We start from the raw sequence: 22291 nt of genomic DNA on the forward strand, positions 1-22291 counted from the left end.
TCACCAGACTTGGGGGTGGTGTTGGGTCCCCCCACAATACAGACTAACACGAAATAGCCTCATGGCCTGGATTATGTCCCTGTAAACTTTTGCATTTACTGTCTTTCACCTTGCAGCAGGCAACACCATTAACATTTTATTGTTAGTTAGACAAGATTTGCTTTAAGGTCTAATTACTTCCTTAAATTGAAATCTCCACCAGGGCAGGATCATGTGTTTCTCTTTCTCCTCAATAGTCTCAACCTCTAGACCCATAATTGACCCTTAGCATATTCGCATCACAACGAGAATTCTTTTCCTGCTCATATGGTTAATAAAATTGCCTTAGTGATCTCAATGGGATTTCTCTCCTCCCACCCTGAAGTGATATTTCAGGTCATAAAGTATTATATGTCAGAGGATACCAAAGAAGAATTGTGTAACTAAAGTTTAGAATTTTACCAGACTGCAAAATTAGTAATCACTTAAAAGAAGTTCCGTACCTCTCCTGGAGGACATCTGTTGCAACAAAGTTAATATTCCATAGAGCAAAGGTAACAGATACATATGTGTGGTGTGTGCATGTAACTATGTGCAACCCCAACTAAGCATGTTATAATAGTGGCATTACAAATCCACATTGAAGTGGAATATACATTAAATGGCACTGAGAAAAATGGCTAACTGTCTAGATATAAGGAAAACACAAGCTTCACATCACACTCCACACAAACTCCAGGTACATAAAAGAGTCGATTGTATTTTTTAAAGTGAATATGATTGCAACTTAATAAAAACACAGGGAGAGGTGTGTGTATCTGACCTTCGAAGCAAGAAAAACATTTAAACATGAAAGCAATGGATAAAGACAAAATAGTAAAAGAAACAAGATTTTAAAGTTATCCTTGCTTTGAGAGCTCTATTTGTAATAACTGAGGAAATAACCAATTAGATACAAAACTTGAAAATAGACAAGTTACTAATGGTGAAGACATGCATATACAAAACAGGCACGTTATAGTCCCTCAAAGGCAAATTCAAGCAATCAAAAAAGCATCTTCACAGAGTGGTCAGATAAGTGTATGAAACTGTGGTGTAAGACAGTGTTTCACCCTCTGGGAAAATAGTAATAAAAGCTTTTAATGAATTTAAACACTGTGACTCAACATTGTATTATTTAGGAATCCATGGAGCAGAATCGCAAGGCATAAAGCTTATATGATCTTCTTTAAATTGTCCTATATGATAGTATAAAATCAGAAACAAGAGAAGATTGGCAAGGGCATGATTTCTGGAGCACCACCAGCATGTATTATAAACCTACTTAATTGTCCTTCAAACAACACTTGAGAAAAAACTCATACTATAATGTTTAGGGAAACACAAACCATTTAAGAGTCCTTAAGGTAACTCCAGTTTCTTAGACAAACATATCACTAGAAGAAAATACAGCTGACCCTTGAAAAATGTGGGGTTTAGGGGCACTGACCCCCACACAGTCGAAATATCTGAGTATCACTTTTGACTCTCCAAAAACTTAACTACTAATAGCCCACAATTGACCAGAAGCCTTACCAATAACAAACAGTTGATTAATACATAGAGTAGTATCTACATATGTCTTATGCATTCATGACATACCTAAGTTTCTTAATTTTTTTTCAATGTTTCCAGACTATGTGGTTTGTTTGCAAGTTTTTTAAAATGTCACAAATCTCCCCCAAATTTTCCAATATAGTTATTTTTTAAAATTCACGTATAAGTGGACCTGCGCAGTTCAAACTCGTGTCTTTCAAGGGTTCACAGCAAATTTGTTGAACACTGGCTACATTTATGTAACAGAAATAAGTGTTTTCTTCTTTTAAATCTTGGGTCTCTGTTTTATCAATGAACACAAGTTGATTAGGTATTAGTAAAAGTTAAGCCTCAGAAAGTCCAGCCCTTCCCCAAATTCTCAAACTCTTCTCTCCTTGGACTTCTGCTTCACACCATCATCTTTCTTTGAGCCTCATCCTTGTGACTCAGACTTATTCTAAGACCTGAGAGTACATGGGACCCAACACTTGCAGAGAGTTTCACATGAAAAACTGATGCTAAAGTGTGAGTGTCCTGACTAATCAATAAGGTGTCTGAGTAACTGGCAACCATGTAGTTGGACAGTGCAAGCCCTTCAAGCAGTGCCTCACAGAGGAATTGCTTGGGGAGTTCTCAAAAATCCAATGTCCAGAGATACCTATGCTATAAATCAGAGACTTCAGAGGTTTGACCCAGGAATCAGTGTATTGTTACATTTCCCCAGGGAACTTCAACAGGCAAACAAAATTGAGAGCCAATTAGTACCTAACAGGTCAGTTGAGTGTTCCTAAAAGCAGGAAAGCTATACATGACCATTTAGAGCCCCCTTTTCTACTGTCATTTGCAGCAATATGTGTGGAACTGGAGGTCATTGTGCTAAATGAAAGCCAGGCACAGAAAGACAAATATCTTGTGTTCTCAATCATATGTGGGAGCAAAAGCAGATCTTGTGGAAGTAGAGAGGAGAATGGGAGATGCCAGAGGCTGGGAAGGGTATGTGTGGGGTGGGGATGGAGGAAGATTGGTTAATGGGTGCAAACATACAGTTAGATAGAAGGAATAACTTCTAATGTTTGATAGCACAGTAGGGTGACTATAGTTAATAATAATGTGTTGTATATTTCAAAATAGCTAGAAGTGGACTTGAAATGTTCCCAATACATAGAAATGATACTCAAGGAGACAGACATCCTAAATACCCTGACTTGATTGTAATGTACTCTGCATGTAACAAGGTGTCACATGTGCCCAATATGTAGAAATTTTATGTCTCAAAAAATTGTAAAAATAAGATATCCTTTCCCTCCCCAATACTTCACACATCAAATAGAAGAATGGCACTCCTGATAAAATTGCAGTGATCAGTTAGCGAGACTTAACCACTCCACAATGTCATGCACATCAAAACATCACATTGTAACAATGAATACAATTTTATCTGTCAATTTAGGATAAATAAATTTGAAAACAGCAAAAGAGAAAAACAAGTTGAAACATAAGAAAATCAGAGAACTAAGGTAACAATGTAAGTAAAGGGATTTTTAAATCCAAAGCAGCAAATTGGCAAGAAAGGTAACTCACTAACTGTGACACCAGGTCTCCTTTGCCAGTTCCCAAAGCAAACCAGGAATGGGAAGAAAAAAGGCTATGCCTACTCAGTGATTAACTAGTTCCACCCTCTCTTTTTATTGGCTGATGTAGGTTCTTGATGATCAAGTTCACAATGGAATGGAGATACACCTGCTACACCTGGGCGTGTCTGCCCTGGATTGGGAGGCCCCAGCTGTCTTCCTCCAGCCAGGCCTTCACAGGATCTGCTGATTAGAAGATAGTCCAAACCTGATTTATGATGGCGAAGCATAAAAATTTGGGGGTATCTGGTCAAGAACCTCCAAAATAATTGATTTGGGCAATGCCAGAGGAAAGAACGTCTCCACCAACAATCTCAACTTCAGATAACCATCTATACCATAAACTCCATCAGGGGAATATTCTGTCTCATGCACATCATCCCTGGCAGGGATCCTTTCAAATTTGAGGGATGCCATAGATATATCTGGAATGAATGCAATCACAGCTATGTTTAACAGGTGGTAGAATTTGCAGAGACACTTCCTAGATCCTTAACCCAGGGGTCACGTGGGGATCTGTAAGGATTACCGGTGACTTGTTCCCACCTGCCAGCATTCTGCTTAAACCGGGAGGGGTGTGCTCTGGTAATCTCTTATTAACCAGATTGAAAAAGAAAAAGGATCATCTTAATACATGTTAAAAGGGAACGATAGAAGATTTAACATCTATTTATGGTCTTAGATGTATCTGTGTAAATTAGGAAAGAAATGAATTTTCTTAACTCTATAAAGGGTTCCAAAAAAACCAAAGCAACCAAAAACCTCATAGTGAATAGGAAAATGATGAAAGGATACCCTTCATAATAAGATACAAGACAAACATGTCCTCCATCATCCTCTTATTTCAACATGGTGCTGACGGTTCAGTGGGACAAGAAAAGGGATTTGAAAGAAAGAGGCAAAAGTTCATTATTTGAGATAATTTGAATATCTATGGAAATCCCCTCCCCTCAAATCTATACAAAAACTGTTAGGATTAAAAGCATCTTTGATGAATATAAAATCAACATAAAAATCTGATTGTATTTCTATAAATAAAACTAGTTAGAATTTGAAGTTTAAAAGGATGTCATGTGCAGTGACAAGAAAAATATAAAGTGCGGATAATTCTAATAGAGGATTGTAAGGGTTACTGAATACAATATAAAATTTTATTGACAGCCATATAAAAGAAGTTTTAAAAAAATGAATAAAACTAAGTTCTTGTATAAGAATGATCAATTTTATAAGGATGTGAATATTCCCCCACATAGATCTCTATGTTTAGTGAAATGCCAATAAAGTCCCAACAGAAATTTTCATGTCAAAATATAATTCTAAAATGTATGTGAAAAACAGAGGGGACTAGTATAAATGAAGATACTCCTGAACACAACAGACTGGGGAGATGAGGATAATGACTTAATTGGACCCACCCTGTAAAGATTTAATTAAAAAGCCATAGTAATTAAGATTGTTGGTACATGGATGAACAAACTGAATCAGTGGAACAAGATACAGAGCTTGGAAACAAATGTAAGCAAATATGAAGTCATCTTGTAACAGATTGCTGGGTAGTGGGGTAGGTGAACTATTCATTAAATTGAGCCAGTACCATTTTTATTTAAATTGAAAAAAAAAAAAAAACCCTTTCTCCCTATCTCAGAGAAAAGCAATTACAAGTGGCTTAATACTTCTGAGTGGAAAGCAAACCTCTATCATATTTTTTTATTGTTTATTTTTTTCTTTTTTATTTCAGCATATTATGGGGGTACAAATGCTTAGGTTACATATATTGCTTGCTCTTGCCCCACCCGAGTCAGAGCTTCAAGTGTGTCCATCCCCCAGACGGTGCGCATTGCACTCATCATGTTTGTATACACCCATCTTCTCCTCCCTCCTCCCATCTGCCTGACACCGGATGAATGTTATTCCTATATGTGCATGTAGGTGTTGATCAGTTTAAACCACTTAGATGGTGAGTACATGTGGTGCTTGTTTTTCCATTCTTGGGATACTTCACTTAGTAGAATGGGTTCCAGTTCTATCCAGGATAATACAAGAGGTGCTATATCACCATTGTTTTTTGTGGCTGAATAGTACTCCATGGTATACATATACCAAATTTTATTAATTCACTCATGTATTGATGGGCACTTGGGTTTTTCCACATCTTTGCAATTGTGAATTGTGCTGCTATAAACATTTGAGTGCAGATGTCTTTTTTATAGAATGTCTTTCGTTCTTTTGGGTAGATACCCAGTAATGGGGTTGCTGGATCAAATGGTAGATCTACTTGTATCTCTTTGAGGTATCTACATATTGCTTTCCACAGAGGTTGCACTAGTTTGCAGTCCCAGCAGCAGTGTATGTGTGTTCCTATCTCTCCACATCCATGCCAACATTTATTGTTTTGGGACTTTTGGATAAAGGCCATTCTCACTGGAGATAAGTGATAGCTCATTGTGGTTTTGATTTGCATTTCCCTGATGATTAGAGATGCTGAGCATTTTTTCATATGTCTGTGGGCCATTCTTCTGTCTTCTTTTGAAAAGTTTCTGTTCATGTCCTTTGTCTACTTTTTGATAGGGTTGTTTGATTTTTTTCTTGCTGATTTTCCTGAGTTCTAAATAGATTCTAGTTATCAGCCCTTTATCAGATGTGTAGCATGCGACTATTTTCTCCCATTCTGTAGGTTGTCTGTTTGCTCTTGTGATAGTTTCTTTGGTTGTGCAGAAACTTTTTAATTTGAGCAGGTCCCATTTATTTGCTTTTGTTGTTGTTTTGATTGCCTTTGGGGTCTTCTTCATAAATGCTTTGCCTAGGCCAATGTTTAGAGGAGTATTTCCAATGTTTTCTTCTAGCATTCTTATAGTTTCATGCCTTAGGTTTAAGTCTGTTATCCACCACGAGTTGATTTTTGTGAGAGGTGAAACGTGCGAATCCTGTTTCAGTCTTCTACATGTGGCTATCCAGTTTTCCCAGCACCATTTATTAAATAAGGATTCTTTTCTCCAGTGTATGTTTTTGTCTGCTTTGCCAAAGATTAGATGGCTATATGAGAATGGTTTTATATCTGGGTTCTCAGTTCTGTTCCATTGGTCTAAGTCCCTGTTCTTGTGCCAGTACCATGCTGTTTTAGTTACTATAGCCTTGTAATATAGTTTGAAGTCTGGTAAATTGATACCTCCCAATTTGTCCTTTTTACCTAAGATTGCTTTTGCTATATGGGGGTCTTTTCTGGTTCCATACGAAGCATAGAATTATTTTTTCTATATCTGTGAAAAATGATGTTGGTATTTAAATAAGGATTGCATTGAGTCTGTAGATCACTTTGGGTAGTATAGACATTTTAACAATGTGGGTCCTGCCAACCCACGAGCATGGTATGGTTTTCCACCTGTTTACATCCTCTGCTATTTCCTTCTTCAGTGTTTCATAGTTCTCCCTGCAGAGGTCTTTTACCTTCTTAGTTAAATATAATCCTAGGTACTTTATTTTCTTTGTTGCTATTGTGAAGGGTATTGAGTCTTTGATTTGGTTCTCAGTTTGACTGTTGTTGGTGTTTAGGAATGCCTAAAAATGATACAAGCCATATATGACAAACTCACAGCCAACATCATACTGAATGGGGAAAAATTGAAAGCATTCCCACTTATAACTGCAACCAGACAAGATTGTCCTCTATCACCGCTTCTATTCAACATAGTGCTGGAAGACCTAGCCAGAGCAATCAGACAAGAGAAGGAAATCAAGGGCATCCAAATGGGGGCAGAAGAGGTCAAATTATCTCTCCTTGCTGACGCTATGATCTCATGCCTAGAAAACCCCAAAGATTCTGCCATGACACTACTGGAATTGATAAACAAATTCAGCAAAGTCTCAGGTTACAAAATCAATGTACAGAAACCTCTATCATATTTTAAAAGACAATATAAGATATCTTTATGACTTGGGGTAGGGAATCATTTTTTTAAACAAGACCCCAACTTTAGAAAACATAAAGTAAACCTAGATCAATTTGATTTCATTAAAAATAAAAACTGTTCAGTGAATGACCCCTTATCAAAGGAAAGAAAAATACAAACCACACACTGGGAGAAGATATATGCATCATATATAGTTGACCAAGTAACTGTTTTAGAATACATAGAGCACTTTTACATACAAATAAAAACAAAAAGTAGCCAATAGAAATAGAAGCAGAACAATGAAGAGGAAACAAGTGACCCAGGAACATGAAAAAAAATGCTCAGCTGTATTAACATTAGGTTATGAAATGAAAGCAACAATAAAATAATGTTTCAACCAATGTTTTGTGAGTATTTAAAAAATTTGACAATATCAGGGGTAGGCAGACATGGGGATATTGACCGAGGCCCGATGGTAATGTAATTTGGTAAAACCGCTTGTGAATAGGCAAAGGAGGTAACCTGTGCCTTTGTGACCCAGCAGCTCCACTCAGGTAATTCAAGAGTCTTGTGAACTAAGGAGATGGAGGAAAATGTTCAAAACAGCATCAATCATATTGGCAAAAATTGAGAAACACGCCTACCTACCCGTCCCTGATAAAATGGATAATTATATTGTGATCTATTCATACACTTAAATACTGTAAAGCTGTAAACAGAAATGAACTGCAGCTAAAATAAATTAACACGGTAAACCTCAAAAACATGGCAAATGAAAGAATCAAGTCACAGACTCATACACTATGATTCAAAAAATGAGCAAAAGTAAACATACCTCTTATGGGAACCATATATTGATGGAAAAAATAAAATCCAGGGGGGAATAAAATTTACTTTGTAATATAAAATTCTCTTCAGGTGGCAACCACCAAGGGTGGATAGGGCATGCAATTGGGCTACGCAGAGTCTGCAATGTTGCTTATCATGTCTCTTTCTTAATCTCAGCTCTGAACCAGAGATATTTATGTTAGGACTATAGTTATTCCTGAAATGTTTCATAATATTGCCTACATTTTTTACGTGTATATTTCACAACCATATGTGTGTGTGTGTATAAATCTCACATCACCATCGTAATAGCACTTAACTCAGGATTCTTGTAAGGAGGAAGCAAAATTGTGATTATAAATAGATAACTCCTGGTCCATTGAAGTTTTTGATGAACATTGGAGACAGCTGTGATGATTGTAAGGCAGCTGGAACAGAGAGTGAAAACCGTGCTCCGTGATGGAACACCGACCTCACGTCTGAAACTCAGCACCTGTCCTACACGCTCACAACCGCAGTCAACGGGATCCTTCGCACTCTGGGGACCGTGACTGCAGAAAGATGACGCACTAATGTTCCTGAGGGAGCTTAGGATGTAAGAAGGAACCAAGCGTTTAGATGATGAAGACAGTCATCCTCCCTCCCCAAATTAGCCACTTTGGAGAGGCCAGAGAGCTTCCTTGCAGTCAGAAGCCCTGGGACCCCTAACTCTGAGCTATCCACCGCTCTGGGGGACAGCGGAGACAAAGAGCTGTTAGATCCACACTGGATGGGGGGAAACGTTTTGTCTCCTAGTCTCTGGGTCTTTTCCACAGACGCCTTCCTGGGCCAATGAGGAGGGAGTGCTTCGCCGGCCAATCGCACGGCAGCGCTGGTGTTTTCCTCCCCCAGGCCCGGCGTCTTCCACCAGATGAGAAAGGAGGCCGGAAGGTGAGTCGGGTTTGGTCGCTGCGTTTCTCTTATCTGCTTGTTTCCTGTTACTTTAGGTCTTCGTTTTGTCCCCTTGGCTTTTTCTCCGTTCTTGGTTCTGCCAGAGCACAGCCAGCCTGCCCCGCTGCGCCTGCCGGGCAGTTAGTGGACGGGACGGGCCCAGGGGCTCGCAGGTCCCTTCTGTGGCCTCAGGACTCAGACACGTGTGTCTGTGAATGAAGATTTTACTAAAAGTGGGCTTTTTAAAACCATTGGCAAAAGCCCCCAGGGAAGAAGGCACTAGGGGGTCACCTTTTTGTAATTGTATTCTTATTCTGTATACTGCTTAATAATTCCCCCTAATTTTTAGATTTTTGATGCTATTAAAATTTATTTTTAACTTTTCTCTCAGTCTGTTATGGGTAACATTTTGCCTAATGGTCACTCAAGGCTAAAGTGGTTTTATTTATTTTAGCTTCCCACTGTGTAATTTAAGCTTTTATTATTGACTTTTTTACTGATATCTAATGTCATTGTCTTTATGACAAAGAATATGGTCTCTCTTCTATGGCCTTTTTGTTTTCATATTATGTTTTGTTTATATCTCAGGACATAATCAACTATTATGAATGTTCTAAGTATGTTTGAAAAGAATGTTCTCTCCTTGTTTGTAGAATTTTATAAATATCCATGAGATAATGTGCTTATTTTTATATATCTGCATCATCAATAACTATCTGCCCTATCAGTTTTTAATATATTTTTATTTATTTATTTTATTTTTTATTTCAGAATATTATGGGGGTAAAAACATTTTGGTTACAGGTAATGCCTTTGCCTCACCCAAGCCAGGGCTAGAGGCATGCGCTTTCCCCATACAGTTCATTCCGTCTTCATTAGTTGTGAGTTTACCCCCCTCCACGACCTGACCGGCACGCAGTGAATATTACTACCATGTGAGCACCTTAATGTTGATCAGCTAGTACCAATTTGATGGCGAGTACATGTGGTGCTTGTTTTTCAATTCTTGTGATACCTCACTTTGAAGGATGAGCTCAAGCTCTCTCTGGGATAATATAAGAGGTGCTAGTTCACCATTATTTTTTGTAGTTGAGTAGTATTCCATGGTATACATATACCACATTTTAATAACCCACTCATGTATTAATGGGCACTTGGGTTGTTTCCACATCTTTGCAATTGTGAATTGTGCTGCTATAAACATTTGAGTGCAGGTGTATTTTTGTTTTTTGGACTTAGATGCCCAGTCCATCTGTAAGCATTTCTAAGATCTGGAGAGCAATCCCTCTTAGTTGAGTAAATGAACCAGCCCACAATCTGGAAATCTAGGAGGTCTCTAGGGAGGATGTACTGGATCCAGAGGAAGAAATGCTAAACACTGGATCAAATGTGGGAGTGATCACTCAGATCTTTATTTTATGCAAGAATGAAAGACCTAAGCTAGCTCTCCACTGATCCCCACCAATGCAGTCACAACGCAGAGAAAAAGGCATTGAGGACTTACTACTGTTCTGAAATATGTCCTGAAAACTGTCAGAAGTTCCTGGAGTCCAAAATGCAGTCAGGCACCAGAGCAGAATTGAATGATTGTTCTGTTGAATCAGGGGCCTGCCCATATGACTTCATTTAACCTTGATTACCTCCAGAAAGGCCCTATCTCAAAATATAGTCACATTGGGGGTTTGAGCTTCAATGTATGAATTTTGAAGAGACACAAACACTCAATTCATAACAGCTTTCTCAGCAGAATAAACAAATATGTGTGTATACTAACCTGTGTGTGCAGAATTATGTCTATATATAGTAACTCTTCGCTTAACATTGCCGACAGGTTCTTGGAAACTGTGACTTTAAGCAACACGCTGTACTCTATGCTATAGGAACTTAACTCTTTTTAGGGGAACTGCCGATTGATTGATTATTATTGCAGTACAAACATTTTGGTTACATGTTATGACTTTGCCACGCCCAAACCATGATTGAGGCATGCCTTTTCCCTCCTACAGTGCTCACTGCATCTATTAGTTGTGAGTTTACCTACTCCTAACCCCCCAGTCCCTGAAGAATATTACTACCATGTGAGCACCATAGTGTTGATCAGTTAGTGCCAATTTGATGGCGAGTACATGTGGAGCCTGTTCTTCAGAGGATGGGCTCAAATTCTATCCAGGAAAATATGAGGTGCTGGATCACTGTCGTTTCTTATAATTGAGTAATATTCCATTGTATACATATAAAAAAGTTATTAATCCACTCATGAATTGATGGGCACTTGGGTTGTTTCCACATCCTTGCAATAGTGAATTGTGCTGCCATAAACATTTGGGTGCAGATGTCTTTTTTTTTTTCTTCTTTTTTTTAATTTCAGCTTATTATGGGGGTACAAAAGCTCAGGTTATATATATTGACCATGTCCTGCCCATCCCCCTGAGTCAGAGCCTCAAGCGTGTCCATTCCCCAGACAGTGTGCTCACCATGTAGTCATACCTCCATCCCCTCCCCCCCACCCCCACCTCAGTCTGATATCCAGTTGGTATCATTTCCCAATGTGCATTTAGGTGATGATCAGGGAAACCAATTTTCTGGTGAGTACATGTGATGCTTGTTTTTCCATTCTTTGGATACTTCACTTAATATAATGGGTTCCAACTCTCTCTGGGAGAACCAAACAGATGTCGTATCACCGTTATTTCTTATAGCTGAGTAATACTCCATGGTATACATATACCACAATTTACTAATCCATTCGTAAATTGATGGGCATTTGGGTTGTTTCCACATCTTTGCAATTGTGAATTGTGCTGCTATAAACATTCGGGTGCAGGTGTCTTTTTTATAGAATGACTTTTGTTCTTCTGGGTAGATGCCCAATAATGGGATTGCTGGATCGAATGGTAGGTCTACTTGAATCTGTTTAAGGTATCACCATATTGTTTTCCATAGGGGTTGCACTAGTTTACAGTCCCACCAGCAGTGTATGAGTGTTCTTGTCTCTCTGCATCCACGCCAACATGTATTGTTTTGGGACTTTTTGATAAAGGCCATTCTCACTGGGGTTAAGTGGTATCTCATTGTGGTTTTGATTTGCATTTCCCTGATGATTAGAGATGTTGAACATTTTTTCATATGTTTGTTAGCCATTTTTATATCTTCTGTTGAAATATTTCTATTCATGTCGTTTGCCCACTTTTTGATAGGGTTGTTCGATTTTTTTTTTTTTTTTTTTTACTGATTTTCCTGAGTTCTAAATATATTCTTGTTATCAGTCCTTTATCTGATGTGTAGTATGTGAAAATTTTTTTCCCATTCTGTAGGTTGTCTGTTTCATGACTGTTTCTTTGGCTGTGCAGAAGCTTTTTAATTTGATCAGGTCCCATTTATTTATTTTTGTTGTTGCTGTGATTGCCTTAGGGTTTTCTGCATAAATTCTTTGCCTAGGCCAATGTCTGTAAGAGTCTTTCCTACATTTTCTTCTAGGATTCTAATAGTTTCCCACCTAAGGTTTAATTAAGTCTGTTATCCACCGTGATTTGATTTTTGTGAGAGGTGAAAGCTGTGGGTCCTGTTTTAGTCTTCTACATGTGGCTATCCAGTTTTCCCAGCACCATTTATTAAATAAGGAATCTTTTCCCCAGAGTATGTTTTTGTCTGCTTTGTCAAAGATTAGATGGTTATATGAGGATGGTTTTATATTTGGATTTTCTGTTCTGTTCCGCTGGTCTGTGTCCCTGCACTTGTGCCAATACCAAGCAGTTTTAATAATCACAGCTTTGTAGTATAGTTTGAAGTCTGGCAAATTAATACCTCCCATTTTGTTTTTGTTGCTTAAAATTGCTTTTGCTAAACGAGGTCTTCTCTGGTTCCATACAAAGCGTAAAATTATTCTTTCTATGTCTGTGAAAAATGATGTTTTGTTTTTTTGGGTAGATGCCTAATAGTGCTATTGGTGGATCAAGTGGTATTTCTATTTTTAGCTCTTTGAGGTATCTCCAAATTCTTTTCCACAGAGGTTGCACTAATTTGCAGTCCCACCAACAGTGTAGGAGTGTTCCTATCTCTCCACATTGTCACCAGCATTTGTTGTTTTGGGATTTTTTTGATTAAGGCCAATCTCACTGGGGTTAGCCTATGGTAAAATTGGTTTCCTTATCCAGTATGTCATTTCAGTTAAAAAATCACAATTTCCAAGAACGTATCAACAGCATTAAGTGAGGACATACTGTATATTTAGCTGCATCTATATTAAGCTCAATGTGAGTGCATTAGCTCTAATCCCATATTACATGGTTCCTTATTGCCTTTCTCCTTGCTTATGTGTAACTTCCCACTCCAACAGTAAGAAACCCAGCTCCCACTATCTTCCATCCACCTGTTGGTTTATTCACAACCGGTGTACCTGGGTAGTAGTTTCAGAATTGTTAAACTGTAACTCGGCATCAAACAACTTTACCAACCAGAGCATGGTGCTTACATACATTTCCTTTTGTCTTTCATCCTACACTCTGCACTCATTTCCAGAGTTATTTAGGTTAACACTTTTTCTCCCTCTAACCCCTTTCAGTGAGGCTATGTCACATATTAAACTTGTGATACAGTTACATTTTTGTCACTGTATGTATTCTATCATGGGGTCCCTGGACTTCCTCATTGTTGTTTCTATTAGTATGAACACATCAAGGCTTACTGTGTGTTGTAGGATCTATGGGGTTGACAGATGCGTAGTACCATGTGTCCAGCACTACAGTGTTGTACAGAGTGTTTTTGCTGCCCTAAAATAGTCCCCTATGCTTCCCTTGTTCACCCCTACTCCCACCCCTGGATCATGGGACACCACTAATCTTTTTACCATCTCTATAGTTTTGCCTTTTCCAGGATGTTATATGAATGGAATCATGCAGTGTGTAGCCTTCCAGACTACCTTCTTTCAATTTGTGCTATGTACTGAAGATTAATCTACATCATTGCATGGGTTTATAGTTCATTTTACTGTTGAATAGTATTCCATTGGATGGGTCTACCAAAGTTTGTTTATCCACTCATCTATTGAAGGACATTTTGGTTCCTTTCATTTTTTTGATTATGAGTAAAGCTGCTATAAACATTCGTGTGCAATTTTACTACAGGTAAGTTTTCAAATTAATTGAGCAAATATTTAGGAACATGATTACTGGACTGTATGGCAAGGCTATTAGCCAAATTATCTTCTGAAGTGGCCAGAGCATGCAATTCCACCAGCAAGGAAGTCATTTCAATACATGTATCATGGTATCTCATCTTCATTTTAATATTCATTTTCCTAATGACAAATGATGTTAAACATCTTACAATATTTCTATTTGTCATCTGTATATGTTTCTTGATGAGGTATCTGTTCATATCTTTTCCAATTTTTTATTGGGTTATTTTATTCAGTTTTCTAAAAAATCCATTTAGTGGGTACAAGTTGAATTCTGTTACACGCATAGTGGCGTAGTCTGGGCTTTTAGTGCACGTATCACCTGAATGTCTGCTTTGTTGAAGATCAGTTGGATGTAGCTATATGGTTTTATTTCTGGGTTCTATATTCTGTTCCATTGGTTTATGTTTCTAGCTTTATACCAGTATCAAGCTGTTTTGGTCACTATATCCTTGTAGTATAATTTGAAGTTAGGTAACATGATGCCTCCAGCTTTGTTCTTTTTGCTTAGGATTGCTGTGGCTATTCAAGCTCTTTTTTGGTTCCATATGAATTTTAGAATTGTTTTTTTCTAATTACATGAAAGATGGTGTTGGTAGTTTGATAGGAATTGCATTGAATCTGTAGATCACTTTGGGCAGTGTGGTCGTTTTAACAATATTGTTTCTTCCAATTGATGAGCATGGGATGTTTTTTCATTTGTTTGTATCATCTACGATTTCTTTCTTTAGTGATTTGTTGTTCTCCTTGTAGCAATCTTTTACCTCCTTGGTTAAATATATTCCAAGAAATGGAATTGCATTCTTAATTTGGTTATCAGTTTGGTTGTTATTGGTGTATACAAATATTATTGATTTATGTATGTTGATTTTATAACCTCAGACTTTGCTGAATTCACTTATCAACTCTAGGATTCTTTTTGATAAGTCCTTAGGGTTTTCAAGATATAAGATCATGTGATCAGCAAACAGATAATTAGACATTTCTTTTTCCAGTTTGGGTGCTCTTTATTTTATTCTCTTGCCTGATTGCTCTAGCTAGGACTTCCAGTGCTATGTTAAATAGAAGTGGTGGCAGTGGGCACCCTTGTCTTGCTCCCGTTCTTAGGGTGAATGCTTTCAACTTTTCCCCATTCAGTATGATGTTGGCCATGGGTTTGTCATATATGGCTTTTATTATTTTGAGGTATGTTCCTTCTATGCTGAGTTTTTGAGGAGTTTTATCATGAAAGGTGTTGGATTTTATTGAATACTTTTTCTGTATCTGTTGATGCTCATATGTTTTTTTCTTTTTAATTCTGTTTATGTGGTGAATCATATTTATTGACTTGTGTATGTTGAACCATCCTTACATCCCTGAGATCAAACTCACTTGATGGTGATGAATTATCCTTTTGATGTACTGTTGTATTCAGTTTGCTAGTATTTTGGTGAGGATTTTTGCATCTACATTCTTGAGGAATATTGGTCTGTAGTGTTACTTTTTGTTGTGTCCTATCCTAGCTTGGTATCAGGGTGATACTGGATTCATAGGATGAGTTAGGGAGGATTCCCTCCTTCTCAATCTTTTAGAACAGTATCAATAATATTGGTACCTGTTCTTTGCATGTCTGGTAAAACTTGGCTGTGAATTCATCTGGTCCTGGACCTTTTGTTGTTAGGAGATTTTTAAATTACTGATTCAGTCTTGTTACTCATTATTGATCTATTCAGGAGTTCTGGCTCATATTGGTTCAATATTGAGAGGTTATATGTTTTCAGAAATTTATCCATTTCCTCTAGGTTTTGTAGTTTATGAACATATAGTAGTTCATAATAGTCTCTGATCATTTGAATTTCTGTGGAATCAGTTGTAATGTCTCCCTTTTCATTTCTGATTGTGTATTTTTGGATCTTCTCTCTTTTCTTGATTATTCTAGCGAGTGGCTTATCAATTTTATTTTTTCAGAAAACCAATTTTTTGTTTCATTGATTCTTTGTATTTTTTTGGTCTCAATTTTATTTGGTTCTACTCAAATCTTTGTATTTCTTTTCTTCTGCTAACCTTGTGTTTGGTTTTTTTCTTGTTTTTCCAATTCCTTCGGTTGCAATGTTAGGTTGTTAATTTGTGATTGTTCTGCTTTTTTGATGTAGGCATTTAATGCCATAAACTTCCCTCTTGGTAGTGCTTTTGCCGTATCCCACAGGTTTTGGTATGTTGTGTTTTCATTTTCATTCATTTCAAAAAATTTTTAAAATTGTCATCTTTATTTGTTCATTGGCGCAGTGATTATTCAGGAGCACGTTGGTTAATTTCCACGTATTTGTATAGTTTCTGAAGGTCCTGTTTGTAATCTACTCTTATTCCACTGTGGTCTGAGAAGATGCTTTATATGATTTTGATTTTGTTTTACATTTGTTAAGACTTCTTTTGTGGCCTAACATATGATCTATCTTGGAGAATGTTCCATGTGTTGATAAAAAGAACGTATATTTTGTAGTTGGGTAGAATGTTCTATAAATGTCTGTTAAATCCATTTTGTCTAAAGTCCAATTTAAGTCTGATGTTTCTTTGATGATGATCTGTCAGGTGCTGTGAGTGGGGTGTTGACATCCCTCACTATTATTGCACTACTGTCTATTTCTTTAGGTCTAGTAATATTTTTTGAATCTGGGTGGTCTGATGTTGGGTGCATATATATTTAGGATTGTTATATTCTCTTGCTGAATTGATCCCTTTATCATTATGTAATAACCTTATTTGTCTCTTTTTGTACCTAATTTAAAGTCTGATTTATCTAAGTATGGCTACTCCTGCTCTCTTTTGGTTTGGTTTGCATGGAGTATCTTTTTCTACCCCTTTACTTTCAGTCTCTATGTGTCTTAAGGTGAATTGCTTGTAAACGGCATGTAATTGAATGATTTTTTTTACCCATTCTGTCAATCTATGCCTTTTAAGTGGAGCACTTAATCCATTTATGTTCAAAGTTAATATCAATATGTGAGGCTTTGTTCTTCTCATATTGTTAATTGTTTTCTAGCTGTGTAAATTATTTCTTTTTCTCCGTCTTTTTGTCTTTGTGGGTTGCTGAACTTCTGTCATGTTGCCATTTAATCCTTTTCTCTTCCTCGTTTGTGTGATTGTTTTATGAGACCTTTGACTTTTATATTTTAATGTGTTTTTGTTATGATGTTTCCATGTGTAACACACCATTGAGCATTTCCCATAGGGCTGTGAACCTATGTCTGGCTTAATTTGTTTTGTTTTGCATATGGGCCTCCAGTTGTTCCAGCATCTTTTGTTGAAAAGGCTATGCTGCTTCATGGTGCCTTTGTCAAAAATCAATTGACTATGTTTGTGGTGGTATGCCTTCTGTTATTTACTGAGAAAAATGTAATTTTCCACTACTTGAAAGTAAGTCTGTATTTGCTTGTATATTGAGGATATGTCAGGCGACTATAGGTTAGGATTCTTGCATCTCCTGGATCATTTTATCTATTATTTCCCCATCTATTATTAAGTTTTTTTTTTCAGTTATCACTGTTTCAATAACCATCTCAATAAGAATGTGAGATGAGTCTAGTTAAAGAACTTCCTGTCCTCATCCCCATGCCCCCCAAACTAGCAAAAAATCAGTGATCTCACTTCATTCATTTTGAATAACTTGATTCTACCCTGAATTTTCTACAGGTTTTATTTTTTTTCTTGTTCCTGGTAATTATCTCTTGGAAGATTGTTATCTGTGCCCTGGACAAGATGGCATCATCTTTCTTTTCTGATTTTGGGCTTATATGGTGTCTAGAGGAGCTCAAGAAGGAGGAGTTCAGAAAATTTAAGGAGCACCTCAAGCAAGAGACTTTGCAACCTGGACTCCAGCAAATTCCCTGGACTGAAGTGAAAAAAGCCTCCCGGGAAGATCTAGCAAACCTGTTGGTCAAGCATTACGAGGAACAACAAATGTGGAATATAACCTTAAAGATCTTTCACAAGATCAGTAGACAGGATCTCTGCGATAAGGTCCTGAGGGAGAGAACAGGTGAGTGAGTCTGTGGGGAGGGGCCAAGGCTTCTTACCATGAAGATCACATCATAACTTTGGTAAATGGTCTCTAATGCCTGTCTACAACAGGGACAGAATGTGCTATGGAAAATAGTATCCTTGTAGGTGAGAAATAGCTTCTTATAGACCCGGTAGGTTTTGTGGTAAAATGTAAGTGGATAGTATGTCCTAACCTGTATTGTACCTCTACCTGTGTCACCAATAATTTTACTCTAAGCTGAGAACTTTCATCCTAGCCAGAGACTCTAAGGTGAAGTTGTAGCATAGGAACTCTGCACTTGGCGCAATCACAACAGCAATTAACACCTGCTGTAGATTGCACAATGAACTGGGGTTAACTGGTGTAATTGTGTGTGTTCAAAACAGCCATAGAATGCCAGTGCTTAATAATATTTCTAAATCATTGTCATGTATGTGTGTATTTTAATATTGAACAAGCAGAAGTTCATGTCAGAGAAGCTATGATCTATAAGCACTATAGTCTTAAGGGTCACATTTACATTTATCCTGGTATAAGATGTTACTGTTACTTTGCATATTTGAGATATCAATGGCAGAAGGTAGCTCTTCTGACTTACTGTTAGATGTTTTTTTGGCTTTGATGTTCAGCTATCTTACTGTGATATGCCTATATGTGGCTTTCTTTGTGTTCAGCCTGCTTGGGATCCTCTGATATTTTTGCATCTGAGGTTTAGTAACATTTAGCTCTCAATTTCAGCCATCATCTGTTTAAATATTATTTCTATCCCATTCTTCTCTCCCTTCTGGGACTCCAGTTATACCTTTGTAATTGGTATAATTAGACCTTTATGTGCCATGTGTCTCTTTTTTCTACATTTCTTATTGCTTTGTCTCTGTGGTTTAGTCTGGGTATTTATTTCTAATTTTTTAAACTCTCTAATTTGCTATTCACCTGTTTCTAATCTGATAATAGACCCATTTATTGGTTTCTCAGATTCAATGAACATATTTTATTTATGCAGTTTGCCCTTGTTTTTCATGGACTTCCATCCTTTCTGGAACATTAACTCTTTCTTCTATGTTATTGAACATCTTAAGTTATTTTAAAATCTGAAAATTTTGGCATTTTTCTACTGCTAACTTTTCTCCTTCTTTTTGCTCATATGGTCTCCTGGTATGCCTGGTAATTTTGAGTGCCAGATTTTGAATAGTAGCCATTGAGGAGGTTATTGGGGTACTGTAAGATATCTTTTTCCAGATAAACTGGAATTGCTTCTGGTAGCAGTTAGGGGAATAGTTCCTTCACATGGAGGATTGAAGTAATTCAAAGACAGGCTTTGTCTTTGCAAGGGATAATCTGTTTCTAGTTTCTTTTCCCCAGACCTTAGTCATTCAGCATCCCAACTGAAATCCTGAAGTGTTTAACAGTACCCCTCATCCTTGGCATGGGTTTCCCATCTATTGTATCCCAGACCCTGGAAACTTCTAGAGTTTGGCCTGACTCACTAGACTCTTAGTCCTTAATGTCTGCTCAGCCTCCTTAGAGGCAAATGCCTTGACCTCTCCTCATCCTCCTCTGTCTCCTGGATCTTGACTCCTCAAGGCCATTCTCCTTTCATTTCTCAGTGATTTCCAATACTTTAAAAGAAAACATTTTGCCCATCTTTTCCAATTGTTAGTTGGATAGTTGGTTTGAAATAAGATAATTAGAGAGTTTCCATTTCTGGCCATGCTAATCTTTCTTGCATATCTTCTTGATTTGGAACATTACTCAGAAAAACTCTCCCTGTTCCAAATTAAAAAGAAAAAACAACTAATCTTCACATTTTCTAGATTTTTTGGTTTCACTTTTTTACATTAGACTATCTTATCCATTTGGAATTTATCCTGATATAAGGCATGAAGTATGGACCTACTGGTACTGGGGGGTTGGGGGGAGGTGTTTGTTTTTTGCATATTTAAGCAGTTGTCCTAAAACCTTGTGTTGAATAGACAAGTTTTCTCCTACAGACATGAAATGCCAACTTAATCATATTCTAAATCTCCCAACTTTACATGTTAAGCTATAGATTTTTTATTCTATTCTATTGGTTTTGATTCTTAAATTTTTTTCTTTAGAGACAGTTCTTGCTGTGTTGCCTAGGCTGGAGTGCAGTGGTGCAATCATAGCTCACTGTGGCCTTGAACTCCTGGGCTCAAGCAATCCTCCTGTCTCAGCCTCTCAAGTTTGGGATTACAGGTTTATACCACCTGGCCTGGCTAATTTTTTAATTTTTTTTTAGAGACAGGGTCTTGGTCTGTTTCCCAAACTGTTCTCGAACTCCTTGCCTCAAGTGATCCTTTCACCTTGGCCTCCCAAAGCACTGGGATTATAGGCATGAGCCACCACACCTGGCTTGCATCTTAATTACTTTTAAAACTGTTTTCTGTCTTAGTATAGTTTCTTCTCATTGTTCTTTTTTTTCAAGAATTTCTGGGGATTTTTATTATAAACTTTATGAAAAAAATGGTTCTAAAACTTCTTGATACCTTGGAGGTAATTTTTATAAGTTAACATACATAAAAATGATATTCTTATGTTATCTTTGCTAATATCTTTCAAGTATCACTTATTCCATAGTGTGTTGAAATTGTATCAACTATATAATGAATACTGACTTTTTTCATTATTTGTAGCAGTTTTTCAGCCTATACTCTTGAGGCCACCTGACTCCAAACCTCTCTTCCCTCACACTGTTCTTAATGCCCTTGGTACATGAATGTGCTGTTGCCACCTGGAAGGGGAATTCCTTGCCCTGGGAGGAAATCGGGGAATGATGCATCCAGATCAGCAGAGCCAAAATCTCACAACCAAGTCTCTGACATCCCAATGAATGTCACCTGAACTCTGTTACTTAAGTGTTGGGAAGTGCTTTCACCTGGGTTTCACATTTGATTCTTCCATGAACTGCTTTTGCATGTGACATGGCAGAAATTGTGAAAACTCATGATAATGATAATCAGTTTTATCCTCTGTAAATAACTCCTCCAAGCCACTTAGTAGGTAAGTGGCAATGCCTGGGCAAAATATTAGTTTAAGGAATAATGCCATATTTCTTAAAGTGTTCCAATAAATTGAATGGAATGTCAAAAAGAAAAAAAAAAAAGGAATCCTAGTCTAGAGTTCTTCCCATCAATATTTTCAGTGCTCAGGAACACTGTTGCCGGACTTCAATGTCACGAGGCAGGTCTCATTTCTACTGAAGTGTTGATCTACGTATTCTTCCATGCTCTTGGATTTTTCAGGATCACATTAAAATTGTGTGTGTATTTGCCAGGGTGATTCCCTAGCCAACAGGGCTGAAAACAGGCATCGTGCAGGAACAAGAAACGAGACAATAGAGTAGAAAGAGTAGGGTCAGGGGACTCAAGGCTTTCCAGATCAAGAGTCCCAAGAGTAATTCCTTACTCGTATTTATTCATTCTAAGAACAAAAGATCATCCTAGATCATATGAGCAAACAATGCTCTATAGATATCCAACAGACAAACAAATCCTAAAGATTTCCAAAAAGATTACAATAACCAGGTACATGTCATTCAGGTAAGCTTTAAAGATCACTGATAAAGATTAAGATATCCAGGTGCACATTAACCTCAGCAAAGCTATTTCTAGCCTAAAACAAAATAAGAACATAAATCTTGGGATTGTGGCCAGGCCAGTTTTCCAGCAGGTTGGCTGTTCCTGATTACAGTCCTGGAGCAGTTTTCCACCCCAGGAGAGAGACTGTTTTCAGTTCCTCCTGCCCTTGGAATGTCCTTGCCATTTGGAAAAGAGCCACACCTATGCAGACTGTCATGTCCACTGAGGTTTCTACACCAGCAGTATCCCTAGGTCACCCTAACATTTCTAAGCTACCCCAACATGTTGTTGGCCTAGTATTGGCAGTGCCTCTCAACCACGAGTGATTTTTGCCTCCTCCTAGCTGTCCCCGGCCGGGGACATTTGGCCATGTCGATAGGCATTTTTTGTTGTCCCCACAAGGGTGGGGATGGGAAGTGCTATTTGTGTCTAGTGGCTAGAGGCCAGGGATGCTGTGGAACATTCTGGATGCTCAAGATAGTCGCTTGCTACAAAGAATCATCCAGTCCCCAAATGCCAAGGGTACTGAAGTTGAGCAGCCTGTACTAGAAGGGTGTGGAAAATACGCTGTCTCGTGGTAGCCACTAGCCACATGTGGCCCTTAACATATAAATTATTCTAAATCAAATTAAAAACTCATTTAATCCCAGTAGCCACATTAC

At 37.7% G+C, this 22291-nt stretch overlaps 1 protein-coding gene across 1 annotated transcript in view; it reads left to right on the forward strand.

Moving 5' to 3' along the window:
* The first annotated feature begins 17744 nt into the window (after positions 1-17744).
* Positions 17745-22291, forward strand: part of NLRP4 (NLR family pyrin domain containing 4) — a 34533-nt gene continuing 29986 nt past the window's right edge. The window contains exon 1 of the mRNA XM_045531922.1: positions 17745-18024. Within this exon, the coding sequence (XP_045387878.1) occupies positions 17745-18024 (280 nt within the window). The remainder of the gene's footprint in view (positions 18025-22291) is intronic.

This window comes from Lemur catta, chromosome 19 (assembly GCF_020740605.2).
Source record: "Lemur catta isolate mLemCat1 chromosome 19, mLemCat1.pri, whole genome shotgun sequence".
NCBI classification, from domain to species: domain Eukaryota; kingdom Metazoa; phylum Chordata; class Mammalia; order Primates; family Lemuridae; genus Lemur; species Lemur catta.